General features: G+C 32.8%; 1 protein-coding gene across 4 annotated transcripts in view; it reads left to right on the forward strand.

Annotated features, from left to right (window-relative positions):
* The window catches only part of ZPBP (zona pellucida binding protein), a 157,389-nt gene that overhangs the window by 111,900 nt on the left and 26,495 nt on the right, over positions 1-18,994 (forward strand). For all 4 annotated transcript variants that reach the window (XM_007981344.3, XM_073008850.1, XM_073008853.1 and 1 more), the window contains one exon: positions 657-834. In XM_007981344.3, coding sequence (XP_007979535.1) covers positions 657-834 — 178 coding nt within the window. The remainder of the gene's footprint in view (positions 1-656; positions 835-18,994) is intronic.

Here is an 18,994-nt window from a genome sequence, read left to right on the forward strand (position 1 = left end):
AGTGGAGTAGAACTAGCTAGCTTGTAGCAGTTTGAATTTATGCATACCTCATACATGAATGCATAGATTTTAGCAGTCAGAGAAGTCTAAGGCTCTTGTTAATTTTAGGAGGCAAGCCAGTATAATTATTACAAACATACAGATAATTACAGATCAGAATGGTGCTTTTTTTGACTTAATTTTTGAAACAGAGCTAGAAGTTGTAATGTGTTATATTTTTTCTTGTTTTTAAATTAAATTTTTCTTTGTGAAAAGAGTTGATGTTGTGCCTCAGGATAAGCTTCTTACAGATGCTTATAATATATTATTTTAAAGTACATTACATTTCTTACCATTCAATCAATTTCAAAGAGCTTTCTTGATTTTGCTCATATACTTATCCATATATTATTCAAAATACAAAGGGACCAAAAAGTTTGGTTATATCTTCAAATGATTTCTTTGCATTGTAATTGGAAGTACATTTAGAAATATTTGATGTATATAGATGACATCTTTTCAGTTTTGTGTGTTTTATTTATATTCTATGAGTGCTAGAAAAAATAACGACTTTGAGACTTTGTTTTCTTCAAATTGTAAATCCACATGCATCCTTATTTGTTCTAAAATTACATTTTTTATGGCTAACAATTCATCAAATTGTATTTATATTTTAGGCTAAAAATCTCATAGAGAGATTCTTTAATCAACAAGTAGAAATTCTTGGCAGACGTGCAGAACAATTACCTGAAATATACTATATTGAAGGTACTCTCCAAATGGTTTGGATTAATCGCTGCTTTCCAGGGTATGGAATGAATGTCCAGAAACATCCAAAATGTCCTGAGTGCTGTGGTATGTAATGAATTATGATTTCATGTTTTATATTGTTGAAAATTTACTTATTTTCATTAAGCCTAAGTGAATGCGTATCACTTATTTTTACCATCATTTAGGTATTTTTTCATAGTTTATTTAAAGTAGTGTATTTGAAAAGACTATGTGAATCTAAAGATGTGAAAGAAAAAACAGTCTGGCTGAATTTTGGCCTTGGTATTAATATTACAGCAAGGGAGTTTAGGATCACTAGGCAGTTATCTGGGAGGAAACACAAATAATAGTTATGAATCACTTAGAGTTCCTGACTTAAAAAAAAGCCAATTAACATATCTTTTAGAATCTATTATTGATGAGTTTAGGTTTGTATAGTCTACAGTAGACATATTTGTGACTTTTTCCTTCCTTTTGAAATAAGTATATGAATTGTTTTATTACCAATTGTTTTTTCTAACTTTTGGTCCTAGCACTACAGTATCTGAGCTGCTCTCTGATGTTTATTCTTTCTTTTTCATCTTTACTATAGAAGAGAGTTCTGTAGAGGCTGTTGATTTAGATTGAGCACATGAATTCAAAGTCTTTGCATTTCTGTTATTGAGAGATTAATGGGCCAATTAATTTTCAGTCTTAAAAGAGTTTTAAAAATTTATACTAACGTCACTAAATTTATACCTGTCTTAGTCTCTTTCATATTGCTATAAGAGAATACTTAAGCCTTGATAGTATATAAAGGAAAAAAGTTTATTTGTCTCATGATTCTGATGGCTGAAAAGTTTGAGACTGAGCATTTAGTGATGGCCTTGGTCTGCTTCTACCTGTGGCAGAAGATGAATGTGAAGGGGAGCCTGAGTGTGCAGAAATCACATGGTGAGAGAGGAAGCCAGAGACAGGGGCAGGTGCCAGCCTCTTTTGTATAGCCAGCTCTCACAGGAACTAATAGAATTAGAACTCGGTCACCCCTGAGGGAGGGTATTAATCTGTTCATGAGAGATCTGCTCCCATGACCCAAACCTCTCCCACTACACCTTACATCCCAACACTGCCACATTTGGAATTAAATTTAAACATGAGATTTTATGGGAATAAGCAAACCATATCCAAATCATAGCAATATCATTCTCATTAAGTCATTTCTAATTGTTCTTTTCTCCTTTCTTTCTGCAATTTAAGTTAGATTAAAAGCCTTTTCATAAAATAGACCACTAAATATTCCTTTTACTTTGTTTTCTTTGATTTGGCTAGAGTTACCTTTATAACTTTTTGTGTTTCGTTATTGTTTAACTATGTGAACTTTCAAAAAAATACAGTACCAAGGTACATTACGAAATAGAATACAAATTAAACAAATAGCTTCCAACTGTTAACTCTGTAACTATTTTTAAAATTGTGGTTATATATATTATTTTATATATATAAAATATCATATAATTTTAAATATCATATAATTTATATATAAATCATATGATTATTTATATCATATAATATATAATATATTTATGTATAATGCAATATATACAAATTATAAATATTTATATATGCCATATATAGATCATATATAAATACAAAATATATAATTATATATTGTATATAATTAATGATATATGACATGTATAATTACTGATGATATATATAGATAGTCTGAAACAGACTATGACAGGTATAAATTTAGTGATATTAGTGTAAATTTTTTAAACTTTTAAGACTGAAAATTAATTTATATATTATATATGTAAATATAATGTAATATATTACATATAATACAATACATATTATATATTACTCCTGAACACAGATATATAATATTATATATTATGTATATATATATGAAACTCCAGAACACAGATAAGGGTAAAGAAAAACATAGAAATACCCAAAAATAAACTGGAACATAGTAGTTAGACTGTCTATTACATGCATTTATATCATTATTCAAAAAAGACTTAAGATAAACTAAAATTGTTAAAATATTTGCATCTCCTTAATTATAAGTATTTTGAAATTGTCAAACATAGCTCTTTCAAGTGAAGTAGTAGTTTTAAATGTCAGAATTACACATAATTTTATCATTAAAATTTTTTTTTTTATTTAAAAACTTTGGGTAACAACACAATTATAATGTTTTCTAATTTCATCATGTAATGATTACACTCAACTTATGTGCTATGCTATTTGATCAAGTTAATTAATTGTTTTTATTCCTGTCATAAGAAGTATATGAGAAAATTTAACATGAATCTCAAAAATATTTTCTGTCTCTAAAATACTGTTTTGTTCTTCTGAATATTTGATCTCTGCCCACGGAGTTTATATACTTAAGAGATGCATCCATGAAACAATTAGGGAACAAAAGGCTGTTAAACTTAAAGGAAAAAATACAAGAAGATTATATAAAGAAAACTGAGTTAGCAATAGGATAGATCAGAAAGGTTCAACATAATTGTGATACGGCTTTCTTGGTGGGTCTTTGAGTCTTGAGGAAGTTACTTTGCAGTACACCAGGATAGCAAGTACCATTCAAGCAACAACATGAATGAGCATCAAGTTTATGGGGGGAAATTTTGCTTAAATAAAATAAAATTTATTTTTTGGATTTTATGGGCTCATCATCATTGCTCAATAGACTTATTAATTAGTGAGTTGCCAAATTTCATTTTGTGCCATCTTATGGTTAATAAACATTTTAATTTATAATTGTCTTTGTGTTATTCCTGTTAAGCAAGATTCAGTTCCCTTAATGCAATATTCAGGACCCCATAGGATAATAATAATTTTTGTTGATTTTACAGAAGGTCATCACTCTAACATTTTAGAAGAGCGTATAACTACTCAAAAAGATACTTAAATGGTTCTCTGAATAGAAAATGACTTAACAAATTACCCTGTGTTTTAAATTAGGATAACACTAGTTAAAAGACAAAATTAACACAGTAAATGAACTTAAAATCTATTCAAGTATGAAACTACTAGATAAAATGATGATGAGCTCATAAAATATATGAGATATTTCATAAAACAACTTCGTCCAGAATAAAATGATATACCATGTTTATATTCAACAAACAAGATTGAGACAAAGCATGTTTATGACATAAGGGAAGTTTGTTTACTTTCTCCATAGTAGGTGAAAGAAGCACCAGATTTGTTCTTTTCCTTTGGATATCATTCTTTACTCATTTAATTTTACTTTCTAGATGGCAGACAGAGCTTGTTTCCTTATAAATTAGTGAAGACTTGACATTTCTACCTACATAATTTTTGTTTTTCCTAACTTATTTAGTAATTTTAAAGTAAGTTGTACTGCAAAGCTTCTCTGTGACTTGACATTTAGTGTTGCTTATTATGTACATCATTTTGCTAGTCAGTTTTGGTACTTTAAGGAGAGATTTATTAAATTTGTGAGTTATCAGTATCTTATAATTTTATAAATTATATAATATACTACAACCAAAGACCAGCCAAATATTACATTGTTTTTAAGAGAATATTGTTAAAACACAGATTCTGAAATGCTTTACTTTTCAATTTCTATTATTTCTATTTTTGTGTAGCTTGTGTATTCAACTTTCCCCTGTTTTATTTCTACTAATTTTTTTCAAAAAACAAACAAAAAAAACCCAACAAATTTGTAGGTCCGGTAACATTCTTTGACATAATACCCCAATTCTCCTTCCTATTTTTTTTCTGTTTAAACTATGGCAGTGGTTTTAAAACTCTTACGTGTGTATCAGAATTTCCTAAAGATTTTCTCAAAATATATCCAACGTTTATGAATCAGACATCTACATTTATAAGCTTCCTAGGTGATTCTTATATACACTGAGTTTGAGATATCTGAGTATTAATGTTGAGAAGGCAACACATAGATAGAATGTCAGAATATTAGTTTTGATAAGGGAATACCTTGTCAGGATGCCCACGCTTCTACTGAGGTAGCAGACTGTTTGCTATTGATTATTATGGATTAAATATGTAGCTCAATAATAAATTGGACAACTTTTTTTTTTCCTATTGCTTTCTCTTTTTTAAAAAAACGAATAGCTATTGCTTATTCAAGACTTTTGATAATCACATGGAAATTCCAGTAGGGAGTTCTCTCATTGTGACACAGATACTGTGTCAGTGGTCAGAAATGATTAGGTTACAGGTTAGCGTATTTAATCATCTTGAGATGGTTTTATTAATAAACTGTACATTTGTACTTTTAGTTAATTATGCAGAAAAAACAAATTGTTTAGTAGGTGAAATTTTTTTTATTAAAGCATTTCAGAGTCAATAAATTTATCCTACTCAGACTTGCATCCCTGATTTTACATCAGAGGATCAGAGACAAAAAAATGTTTCCTTTGCAACTTTTTCACTACATGTATGTAAATAGTTTCTATTATCAGTATGAAATAAAATTCATCTGCCTTTTAGACCCACAAAGACATTGTTCTTATTTTGAATCATTATATTTCTGAAGAAACTAAATAATTGAAAAATCATGGCCAATGGATAGGTCATTCTATGGATTAGCAGTGTGGAATGCCCAGATTTTCCTTAAATAGATACATTTTATTTTTATTTATTTACTTTTTGAGATGGAGTCTTGCTCTGTCACCCAGGCCGGAGTGCAGTGGCGCAATCTCGGCTCACTGCAAGCTCCACCTCCCTGGTTCATGCCATTCTCTTGCCTCAGCTGCCCAAGTAGCTGGGACTACAGGTGTCCACCACCATGCCCAGATAATTTTTTGTGTTTTTAGTAGAGATGGGGTTTCACCATGTTAGCCAGGATGGTCTCAATCTACTGACCTTGTGATCTGCTAGCCTCGGCCTCCCAAAGTGCTGGAATTACAGGTGTGAGCCACTGCACCTGGCTGATACATTTATTTTCAGTAAAAGCAGTCCATGTAATTTGAAAAACTTATTTGAGTGAAACTGTCTTAGATATGTTGAAAAATTAACAATATCATGAAGACTTACTGGGTCAAAAGCTAAAAAACAAAAAGTAGTGCGTCTCCTGGCCATGCTGGAGTAGCTTGTAGCAGACCAAAGCTCTTTCTGGAAAAACTAGAAAAAGATTGTAATAGTAGATTAAGATGCGTGATTTAATAAAATTTAAAAATTACTCATTCTATTAAAGACATTGGTAAAATGTCAGGGCATGAGGATTCAAGAGGCAGCGTAGCTCCCTTCCTTTCTATCATGGATAGAAGGGGTGTGTGGAAATGCATGACAGATACCAAAAGGCAATAAGATGACATGTTCATGTGCTGAAATCAAACAATTGTCAACTTATAATGCTATACCTGATGGAAATATCATCATACATGATGGAAAATCAAAACACCTTTAGGCATAATATGTGAGAGAATTGTTGTAGGCAAATCTACACTCAAAGAAGGACTAAAGGGAATTTTCAGTTAGTTTAAAATGATCCCAGGTAGAAACATGTTCATGCAAGATGGCATAAGGGGCAATGGAAGGGAAAAACATAGAGATAAATGTAAATAAATATTGACTACACAAAAATATATAATGCTTTATGTGCTTAAAATATGTAGCACTAAATATATGATCATGGTAACACCAAAAGCAAGAGGGAGTAAATAAAATTAAAATGTTTTCAGTTTCAACTATTGTCTAGAACTGGTATAAGTAATGATTTGCATTAGATGTAATAGTAGATTAAGATGCGTGATGTATTCTTTAGGACAACCACTAAAAGATAGTAAAATAATATGTATGTAACAATTAGTAGATAGAAAAAAAAAGTTACCCCAAAACTCCATTTTATTTATCCAAAAGAAGCCAAGTTGGAAAGGGGACAAAAAAGTACAATTGGAACCAAAAATATTTCACTGAAACGATCAATTTAAATTCAGTGTGTATGGCCCAGAGTCCCATCTCTATTGCCTCTTCTCCTGAGATACTGGAGACCCGAGGTGACTCTTATGAAGCATTTGTGACCTGTGACCTGAAGGAATTAGATTGGTATGCAGGATACCAGGACATCCTGGAAGCCAAAAAATGATAGCAGAATAGAGGTTTTGCCAGCACACCTCAGCCACTTGGAAACAGCAAAATAGTGTATATAGAGAAAATTCACACTGACAATGTTTATACAAGGAAGAACACGGGAGTTCAATATAAAAGTGAAAGAAAACTTTGTATTCTGGGAAAAGAAGATGGGCAGTAGCCCACATGATGAGGTCCAGTGGAAAATTGTGTGAAAGCCCAGTACGTGAGAGGGAGAGTGAGTGTCTCTGTGATACACATTCCCACTGGGTAGCCAGGCAATCCAGGCCACAGCAGAGCTCCTTGACCCTCTCAAACCCTGAATCTGACTTGGGGAGCAGTCAGGAAACTATGAGAAGGAACAGCACGCGAAGTGTACCAAACATGCTCCTGGACCTGGGCACCAAAAGAGGAAGCCATTTCTTTCCTAGATCCTAGGGAACTGCTTGGGAACATGCCAGTTAGCACCAGTGCCACTCACTAGTTTTGAGAATCTCAGACTGAGGATTGGCACTCTGGTCTTGAGCAGAGTAGGAGCCCCCATAGCCAGAGCTGACAGATGAGTGCGACACCCCTGACCCCCGCCACCTTCATGGAACTGTAGCAGGAAGCTATTTGCCTGAGTTTCACAGACTGAAAGCAAACTGCTTGTGACTTATTGTCCCCACTTGCTGCCAAGGTCAGGGCATGGGAGGGAATGCCACTGGGTCCAGAGGATAAAAGCAAAGTGGGTCCCACAACTGCTCACTAGGCTGTGGAGCCAGTCACTCCATTTCCCTGTGCTGGGTCTTTGGCATGGCAGCAGTTCTTCCAGTCCTCACTGGGGCATTTCTCTAGGGACCTGAGAATTGCTACCTGACCCCCATCAGATCTGGTGCTTGCATGTCCCGCACTGGGGACTTGAGTGCAGGTTTGCCCAGCTCAGTCCTGCCCAGCTTGGCCTCCCGCCTGGGCTGGGCAAATCTGCACTCAAGTCCCCCAGTGTAGGGGATGGAAGCACCAGATCTGATGCTATTTTATTCCTTTGTCTTAAAGTCTTGTTAGAAAGTAGTTTGAGACTACAGAAACATGCATATTCATCATACATTCGGCAAATGTGTGGACAAAGTTTAAGATCAAATGATGAACTAATTTTAGCATCCAGTGATAATTCCTGCCTGTGACAATTGTTTCTGTGTTGTTTGCCTAATGGCAGTTTCTTTATTCATTATTCTATATTTATTGATTATAATTCTGCTCTAAGGGAAAGTTATATTCTTTCCCAATTTATTATTTTTTTGCCATTATGGATTTATGAATATTGTATTCTTTTAGTTATTTTTCATTGCCATCATTATTATGTTGTTCAAATTATCCAAAATTTCACCATTATAGTTTATCTAAAGTAAAATGTGTACTCATTCAATATACCCTCCTCATTTTTTTAGCAATTTCTCACTTTGTGGCTTCATAACATGTTCCAGGCCTGCCTTCTGATTATCCTGCCCAAACCTTCTGATTAGCCATGTCTCCCAGAAGCTCTGCTTTTTTTTTTATTGGTAAATTATACATGGCATAAAATATAGAATTTTAACCATTTTTAAGTGTAAAATTCAGTAGTGGTAAGTACATTCACCATATTGGGCAATCATCACTATCCATTTAGGATCTTTTTCATATGGCTATCAAAAATTGTATTAATTAAACAATAACTCCATTAGCCCTTCCCTTCATCTCCCAGTAATCTCCGTTCTGTTTTTGATCTCTATGAATTTGTATACTATTGGTACCTTATATAAGTGTAATCATACAGTATCTGTCTTTCTGTGTCTGGCTTATTTTAGTTAAAGTATTTTTAAGGTTCATTTATATTGTAGCCAGTATGAGAACTAAATTCCTTACGGTAGAATAATATTCTACTACATATATCTGTTCATTTATTAATGGGTCTTTGGGTTGTTTCTATCTGTTGGCAATAGTGAATAATGCTTTTATTAGCATTAGTATACAGTTATATGAATCCCAACTTTCAGATATTTGCATATATACCTAAGAGTGGAATTACTGAATCATATGGTCATTCTGTGAGAGGTCCAACTTTTTCACAACAACTGCACCATTTTATATTACCACCAGCAATATACAAGCCTTCCAGTTTCTCCATTTCCACACCAACACTTACTTGTTTGTTTTCTACACTAGGCATCTTAGTGAATGTGAAGTGTTCCTCATTGTGAGCTTGATTTGCATTTCTCTAATGACTAATTGATACTGAGCATCTTTTCATGTGTTTATTGGCCATTTGTATATCTTCTTTGGAGAAATGTCTGTTTAAGTCTTTTGTCTAATTTTAAATTAGGTTGCCTTTTTGTTACTGAGTTTTAGGAGTTCTTTATATATTCTGGATATTAATACCTTATCAAATGTGTGTTTTTTCAAATATTTCTCCCCATTCTGTGAGTTGTATTTTTACTCGCTTGATAATGTCCTAAGCGTACAAAGCTATAAATTTTTGTTAAGTCCATTTTTTTCTTTTGTTGCCTGTGGTTTTGTCACCATATCCAAGCAGAAATTGCCAAATTCAGTGTAATCAGACTTTCCCCCAGAAAAGCCTGATGACAATGAATTTTTCCAATTGGAGTTAAGTCTAGATTTTTTCTTCTGTTGTCTATGGTTTTGTTACTGTATCCAAGGAGTAATTGCCAAATTCAGTGTCATCAGACTTTCCCTCAGTGTCATTAGGCTTTCTAACAGTTTTAAAGTTTTAGCTTAGGTGTGTTACTTACTTTAAATTACTTGTTTGCTGTGTAAGATAAGGGTCCAACTTCATTCATTTGCATGTGGATGTCCGGTTTTCACAGCACCATTTTTTGAAAAGACAGTCTTTTACCCATGGAATAGTCTCAGCTTCCTTGTCAAAATCAGTTGACAATTTGTGCAAGTGTTTTTTTTCTGGGCCCTCTATTCTGTTCCATTGGTCTGTATGTCTGTCTTTATGCCAGTATCACACTGTTTTTATTACTGTAGCTTTGTAATACATTTCAAAATCAGGAAATGTGGATTCTTCAACTTTGTTCTTTTCTAAGATTGTTCTATTTGTGGTACCTTGAGATTCCATATGAATTTTAGGATGAGGTTTCCTATTTTTGCAAAAACATGCTTGGCATTTTGATAGGTACAATACTGAATCTGTAGATTGCCTTGGGTAGTACTGCCATCTTAAAAATATTAAGTCTACCAATCCATGACCACACAATGCCTTTCCAGTTATTTATGAGTTAATTTGTTTCAACAGTATGTTTTAGATTTCAGTGTACAAGCCTTTTGCCTCCTTGCATACATTTATTCCTAAGCATTGTATTCTTTTGAATGTAACTGTAAATGGAGTTGCTTTCTTAAATTCCCATTGGATTATTCATTGCTAATGTACAGAAATGCAGCTATTGTTGCATGTTGATTTTGTATGTTGCACCTTTACTGAATATGTTTATTAGATATAAACAAGATTTTGATTTTTTTAGAATCTTGAAGATTTACACAAAGATGATAATGTCATCTGTGAACAGATAATTTTGCTTCGTTTCCAGGTGGATGCCTTTTGTTTATTTTTCTTGCCCAATTTCTCTGGCTAGAACTTTCAACAGTATGTTAAATATAAATGAGGATAGTAGACACCCTTGTCCTGTTCTTAATCTTAGGGGAAATGCCTTCATCATTTCATGATTGAGTGTGATGTTAGCTGTGAATTTTCCTATAAAGTATTTACCATGATGAGAGAGTATTATTCTATTCATACTTTGTTGAATATTTTTATCAGAAAAAGGGGTTGACATTGGACAAGTGGTTTTTCTGCATCACTTGACATGAGCCTGTAGTTTTTTTCCTTTTCATTCTGCTAACGTAGTATATTGCATTGATTGTTTTTTCATGTGTTAAATCTTTCACGCATTCTGGAAATAACATCTTCTTGGTCATTGTATATAGTCCTTTACTACGTTATTGAATTTTGTTTTCTAATATTTTATTGAATTTTTGAGCAGTAATCATAAGGGATATTGGTCTGTAGTTTTCTTGTAATGTCTTTTCCTGACTTGGGTGTCGTGATCATACTGGCTTCATAGAATGAGTTAGGAAGTTCCTTCCTCTGCAAACATTTAGATTGTGTATAAGGATTTGTGTCACTTCTTTAAATGTTTGTTTGAAATTACTGGTGAAACCATCTTGCTGAGCTCTTCTTTATAACAAAGTTTTTGATTACTGATTCAATTGCCTTACTAGTTATAAATCTGTTCACATTTTCTATTTCTTTTGAGTCATTTTTTAAGATTATATATTTCTATAAAGTTGTTAGTATTATCTAAGTTATCCAATTTGTTGGCATACAGTCATTCATAGTATTTTGTTATTTTTTTTTCTGTTTGTATAAAATTAGTAGTAATGTCCTCACTTTTAAATTGTGATTTTTAGTAATTTGAGTCCTCTCTTTCTTTTTCAGTTAATTTAGCTAAAGTTTGTTCCCTTTTTTGATCTTCTCAGAGAACCAACCTTTGTGTTTTTTTGTTTTATTTTTTCTATTTCCTAATTTATTTCCCTCATTATGGTGATTCTATATTTAGTTTTCTCTCCTTTTCCTGGTTCCTTAAAGTGTAAATTAGTTTACTGATTAGCAGTCTTTTCTCATGTTTGATGTATGTGTTTCCAGCTATAAATATCCCTCTTACCACTGCTTTTGCTGGATGGCATAAGTTTTTCTATGTTGTGTTTGCATTTTCATTTGTCTTAAGGTATTATCTATTTCTTTTGTGGGTTTTTAAATTTTTTTATTGATACAGGGTCTTGCCTTGTCACTCAGGCTGGACTACAGTGACACAATCATGGCTCACTGCATCCTCAACCCCCTGGGCTCAAGTGATCCTCCCACTTCAGTCCCCTGAGTAGCTGGGACTAGAAGCATGCACCACCATGCCTGGCTTATTTATTTATTTATTATTCTGTAGAGACTGGATCTCACTATATTGCCCAGGCCAATCTCAAACTCCTAGGCTCAAGTCATCTACCCACCTAGGCTTCCCAAAATGCTGGAATTACAGGTGTGAGCCACTGCACCTGGCTGCTTTGGTGTTTTCTATTTTGACCTTTTGAATGTTTGATTGTATTGTTTAATGTCCACATATTGTGATTTTCAGTGTTCTTTAAACGATTGATTTCTAGCTTTATTCTACTTTGATTAGAAAATATACTTTGTATGATTTCAGTATTTTAAATTTATTTAAACATTTTGTGATTAAGCACATCATCTATCCTGAAGATTGTTTCATGTGCCCTTGACAAAAAAAGGAAAAAAAAAATGTATATTCAGCTGTTGTGTGGAGGGTTCTGTATAATACTCTTAGGTCTAATTGGTTTATAGTATTTTTTAAGTCCTCTATTTTCTTACTGATCTTTTTTTCTCAGTGTTCATTCATTATTGAAATTGGGGTACTGAAATCTCCAACTGTTACTGTAGAACTATCTCCCTGTAATTCTGTCAGTGTTTCCTTCATATATTTTGATTCTCTGTTTGAGTATTTTAAGAGCTGCTGAGACTGAGTTTGTTTTTCTGTATATCTATTGAGAGATTGTTTGATTTTTCTTTCTTAATTTATTAACATAGGCCACACATGTGGCTCACACTTGTAATCCCAGAATTTTGGGAGGCTGAGGCGGATGGATCACCCTGAGGTCTGGAGTTCGAGACCAGTCTGGCCAACATGGCGAAACTCCGTCTCTAATAAAAATACAAAAATTAGCTGAGTGTGGTGGTGCATGCCTGTAATCCCAACTACTAGGGAAGCTGAGACACAAGAATCACTTGAACTCGGGTGGCGGAAATTTCAGTAAGCTTGAGATTGCGCCAGTCACTGCACTCCAGCCTGGGTGACAGAGAGAAACTCTCTCTCTCTCTCTCTCTCTCTCTCTCTCTCTCTCTCTCTATATATATATATATATATATATATAAATTTATTAACATAAACTTTTTAAACTCTTAAATCAAATTTGCATCTCTGAAATAAACCCAACTAGATTCTCATATATTTTCATTTTTGTACAGTGCCATTTGCTAACATTTTTGTAGAAAGTCCTTTTTCTGCATTTATGAGAGACTGGCTGTAACCTTCTTTTCTCATACTTTTCTAATCAGGTTTTGACACAACTTTATGTCAACCACCTTAAATTGATGCGTGATTTATCTTTCTTTTCTCTCTTCTGCATGAATTGGAATAATTTCATCCTTATGTGGTTTTTTGTTTTTTTGTTTTTTTGACCATGCTATTGAAGTTGTCTGAGCTAGGTTTTCTTTTTGGAAGATTAATTTGAAGAAATAATCTTCTCTTTATATTGGTTATGATATCATTAAGATTGTATATTTTGTGTCAGTTTTGTTATATTTTCTCTTGTTATTTCCATCTTAAATTTAAATTTAATGGATAGTTATATTCAGGTATATAATTTAAAACTTATTATGTTATAACTTACTACTTAAGATACATAGATCTTATGTGGGCAACTACAAGAACATTTAGATATATATTGGCTATAAAAATATATAGTATTATTTATCATATATATTGTATTATATATGTATGTATAAAAAAATGTATAAATAATATATATATCACTAATCACAAGTTTACATCAATAGAAGGAAAATTTTCAATATTACAGTAATTTTTCCATCAGGTCTCTTTACAGTCCATCCTGGCCCAGAAGTAATTACTAATGTGACATCTATCACCATAAATTAATTTGCCTATTCTTGAACTTCATTTAAATGGAATAACAATATTATGTCATCTTTTGTGACTAGCTCTTGTATTCATCCTATGTCTATGAGATACGTTCTTATAGTTTCATATGATGATAAATATTTTCTCCTGATATGCAGTATGCTTTTGACTAGAGTCAGTTTACCCATTCTGTTGCTGATTGGAATTTAGTTGTGCTATTATTAATAGTAATTATTATCAGTTACTATTAATTATTAATAGCTGTGATATTATGAGTGTAATTGCAAGTCGTGTTATTTTTCATGTTTTCAGAAGAAATATTTTCCTTGAGTATATACCTATAAATGGAATGGCTGAGTTATAGGCCTGGCATATTATACTAGCTTTAGTAGATACTGCTACACGATATTTTCATGTGCTTGCATGATTGTATTTATATCAGTAATTTATAAGAGGTCTAGTTTAAGATTATATGTTAATTAACATTTAATTAATCGATTCCATATATCTTGATATCTTTTGATGTAAATCTGCCAATTCTATTGTTTTTCTTCAGCTTAATTTTTGCTCTCCTAGGTTGCTATGTTTTTAGATAAATTTTAGAATCATTTCATAATTTTTACAAAATACATGTGAGTGCTTTGATTTGAGTGGAGTTTAAAATATAGATTAATTTTGGAAAATTTGCATTCTTATAATATTGGTTCTTAGAATCCATGAACCTAATATATCTGTCCTTTTATTTATATCTCTTTAAGTTTCAGGAAAAATATTTTTTTTTTTTTTTTTTTTTTTTTTTTTTTTTTTTTGAGGCGGAGTGTAGCTCGCCACCTCGCCCGGCTAGTTTTTTGTATTTTTTAGTAGAGACGGGGTTTCACCGTGTTAACCAGGATGGCCTCGATCTCTTGACCTCGTGATCCGCCCGTCTCGGCCTCCCAAAGTGCTGGGATTACAGGCTTGAGCCACCGCGCCAAATATTTTAAATATAATGGCTTTCAGTCTAGAGGTCACACACATTACTGAGTTTGGAGTATTTCCTGATTTCTTTTTTTAGTTCTTTAACTTAATAATTATATAGAAATGTGTTGTAATTCTGAGCATTTGGTAATTTTCCCAATATGTTTTTTTAAAAAATTAGTTCTAAATTAATCTGCTGTCATGAGAAAAAATACTCTATTATTTTGTCTTTGCATACTTATATTTAAGTATATTATAGTATGCTGTTTTGGTTACACAACTACCAGTAGTTAGTATTTGAGCATATATTTTTCAGGGACATAATTCAACCCAGCACAACCTGCCCTGTGGTTGTGGCTCTCAAAAATTGCTGGCAATCCACTCGCAAAATATATTCACACTGTACCAGATCTTCAAAAATCTCATCCCACCCAGGCACGGTGGCTCATGCCTGTATTCCCAGCACTTTGGGAGGGCGAGGCGGGCAGATCACCTGAGGTCAGGTGTTCAAGACCAGCCTGACCAACATGGAGAAACCCCGTCTCTACTAAAAATACAAAATTAGCCAGGCGCGGTGGCGCATGCCTGTAATCCCAGCTACTCAGGAGGCAGAGGCAGGAGAATTGCTTGAACCCGGAAGGTGGAGGTTGTGGTGAGCCAAGATGACACCACTGTCCTTCAGCCTGGGCAATGAGAGTGAAACTTCATCTTAAAAATAAATGAATAAATAAATAAATAAAATAAAATAAAATAAAAAATCTCATCCCATTGCAACATTCACTCTAAAAGCTTACCTAAATATTATCACCCAAGAAAGTCCCAAATTATCATTATCTAGGTCATGTCAGTCTTGTATGGATGAGACTCTAGGTATGATGCATCTTGGTGCAAAGTTCTTCTCCATCTATGGATATATGGTCATAGAAAACAAGTTACCTGCTTCCAAATTAAAAGATTGGGATATGCATAAGATTGATACTCTCATTCCAAAAGGAAGAAATTAGAAGAAAGAAAGGGGTCACTTATCCCAAGGAACTTTGAAACACAGAATCATTAGATTTTGAGACTTGAGAGTAATCATCTGTGGTTTTATTCTCTGCCCACCGGACCTGCAGAAGCTCTGCCCTCTGGGCTCATGAAAGCTCCATTCTTCCCTACCTCTGGAACTATTACTATGGCTGGATCAGCCTGTGGGCCCATTGCTCTTCCATCAGAGTCATGCTTTCTTTTTCTTGAAGAACAGCACAAGCTTGAGGCCAAGTAGCTCTTTTAGCCCATTTTCTGCTTGTAGAATTTTGGAAATCCATCAGTCCTCTTTCATTTTATCTTTCCTCTGTCTCCGTTAGTCAAAGTAAACATTGATACAGCATTCTCAAAAATCTTGTCTGTGCCATGGAAATTTACACCATTAGATGGGGGATCCTCCACAGAATTTTCCCGCATAACCCCATTTCTGTTGTGGGCTTCTTGGATGTTTGACTAGATCTGTGAGTCACAAAACTAATCTCTGCAGCAAAAGTTGTTTATTTCTTCTTAGAAAAGTTTTGATTGTTTGTGTCTTTCAGGTAAAAATTTCTGTCTAGCATTGCTTTTGTTGCACCTCACAAATTTCAACATGTTGTATTTTCATTTTCATTCAACTCAAAATGCTTAATAATTTCACTTAATTTTTTTTGAGCATTTGGTTGTTTAGAAGAGTGGCATTTAATTTCCAGATTTTTAGGGGATTTCCAGAGATTTCTGTTTTATGGAAACCTAATTTAATTATTAGAGAATGTATTTTGCATGCCTGAATACTTTTAATTTAAAATGTTTTATGGCCTGGTATATGGTATATATATTTTGGTAAATGTTCCATTTGTACTTCAAAAGAATATGTATTTTTCCCTCATGTCATATCTATATATAGAGACATATATATTGATACTGAGAGAGAGTGAGAGACAGAGACAGAGAATGGGAGGAGAGTTCAGCAAATATAGATTAGGTCAGTTTTATTGTTAATTTTACTTAAATCTTTTATGTCCTTTACTGATTTTATGTCTACTTATTTTGCCAATTATTTAAAGAGGGGTATTTATCTTTATGACTAAAATTATGGAAGTGTCTGTTTCTCTTTGCAGTTTTATGAGTGTTTGTTTCAAGTATTTTTAAGTTCTGTTATTAAGTATATAAATGATTAAGATTTGTATATGCTCCTGGTTAAATCCACTCCTTTATCATTATGAAATGTCCTTTATTTTTTGTATAGGTTTTCCTCTGAAATGTACTTTGTCTAATCTTAATATTGTCATTGCAGCTTTCTTTTCATTATTGTTATCATGGTGTGTCTGAGTTGTTTATGACTCCATTTATCTGACTTGACCTATTAGGTACAATTTGTGTTTTTTATTTTGGTAGTTGCTTTAGGTTTATAGTATATATTATTAATTTATCTTAGTCCACCTTCAGGTAATATTATACTTTATATATAATGTAAGCATCTTAAAATAGTATGCTTTATTTATCCACTTCTGACTTTTGTGCTGTTGTAGACATCTGTTTTAGTTTTACCTATGTCACAAATCCTGCACTACACTATTGTTATGCTTATTAAACTGTCAGTTATCTTTTATGTGGATAGAAATAACAGCAAAAAAAATCTCATGTATTTACTCATGTAACTACCATTTCCAGTAGACTTCATTCTTTGGTGTAGACCCATTTCCATCTGCAGTAATTTTTCTATGGCCTGAAGGACTTTATTTAATATTTATTTTGGTATAGCTTTGCTATTGAGGAATATTTCCTTTTTAAAATATGTCTAAATGTCTTCTTTTACTTTAATTTTTGAATTATTTTGTTTGGTGGGTATAGAATTAAGAGTTGATAGTTTTTTTATTCTTTATATATCTTGAAATTGTTGCCCCTCCTGTGTCTTTTCACTGTGATTGTTTCCAATGAGATATCTGCTTTCACCTTTATCCTTATTTTTCTTTTTTGTCTGATGATTCTTTTAAGGTTTTATCTTTATCATTGCTTTTGAGGAATATTAGTATGTTGAGCCTTGGTGTAGTTTTCTTCACAATTCTTTCCTTTGTTTTGGCACACATAGGTAAGTTGTTTGGAGGCAGTTTAATCATTTCTGGTATTGCTCTTAAGATTTATTAGTTGGGCCAATTATTTGTTTACATTAATTATATTCCACTTACTGGGACAAGACTTTTCGATTTGCTCTGTCAGCCTGTCATTCTTGGTGTTTTCAAGACTGACTCCTGGGAGTATGCACTATTCTCATCCCTGTGTGAACATTGGGTTGTCACCTTATAATATGGCAGACAAGATCCAAAGTTCATATCCTAAGGAAACAATGGAAATCCATGATGTTTTTATGACCTAGCCTCAGAAGTCACCTAGTGTCAGTTTTGCCATACCCATAAAGATCTTCTTATGTTTAAGAGAAGGTAACTCAGACCCCACTGCTGAATGAAGTCACATTGTAAGAATGTGTAGAATTAGCATATGGTATTTGCCATCTTTGGAACATGCCATTTGCCAAAAAGTCCTTTGCATTTCCATATAGATGTTAAAGTTAGCTTGTCAATATCCATTTTCAATAAGTGAGGATTATTTGAAAAGAATGTGGCTTCATGTCTGTAAGTGTGATATCTCTCTCTCTCTTTAGGGATTCTTAAGTTTATCTCATCAGTATTTTACAGTTTTCATTGATGGTGTCTAATACGTTTTTTACCCTATTTTAAATTGAATTTTTTATTTCAATTGTTGGCTGCTGATATAAAAATGGAAAATGTATTTTGTATGTGGGCTTTGTTTCCTGTGACCTATGAAACCTATTTCTAGGGGAAAATTTGTATATACCTTAGGATTTGATACATAAATCATCATATGGTCATTAAATACAGTATTGCTTATTCCATTTAACCTTCGTGGTGTCTGTTTCCTCATTATTTCTATTACAGAGCCTAGAGCCTTGAGTAAATATTTAATATAAATTGTGAGAATAGCTATGCTTATCTTTCCCCCAATTTTAGAAAGAAATCATTCAATGTTTTACCTTGAAACAGGTGTTAGCTATAGAAATTTTTTAGATACCCTTTATCGGATTAAGAAATTCCTACTTATTCTTGGTTTACTGAGATATTTTATTGTGGATAAGAGAGTTGGATTTTGTTAAATGTTTTTCTCTGTTATTGAAATAAAGTAGTTCTGTTTAATATGTTGAAATATGCATTGAACCTTATGTTCTTTTTTCAGACTCCACTTTATCATCATCTATTGCTGTATCTAATTTGCTAACATTCTAAGCATTTACATTATTTATATTACATATTTTATTATAAATCCTTTTTCATTTTTATTATACTGGCCTTTCAAAAACAAGTTGGGCAGTATTCTTTCCTCTTCCGTATTCTGAAAAAATAAACCCATAATAACAATTTTTTTTTTGCTTAAATGTTTCATTGAATTCACCAGTGAAA

The sequence above is a fragment of the Chlorocebus sabaeus genome, chromosome 21 (assembly GCF_047675955.1).
Source record: "Chlorocebus sabaeus isolate Y175 chromosome 21, mChlSab1.0.hap1, whole genome shotgun sequence".
In the NCBI taxonomy this organism is placed as follows: domain Eukaryota; kingdom Metazoa; phylum Chordata; class Mammalia; order Primates; family Cercopithecidae; genus Chlorocebus; species Chlorocebus sabaeus.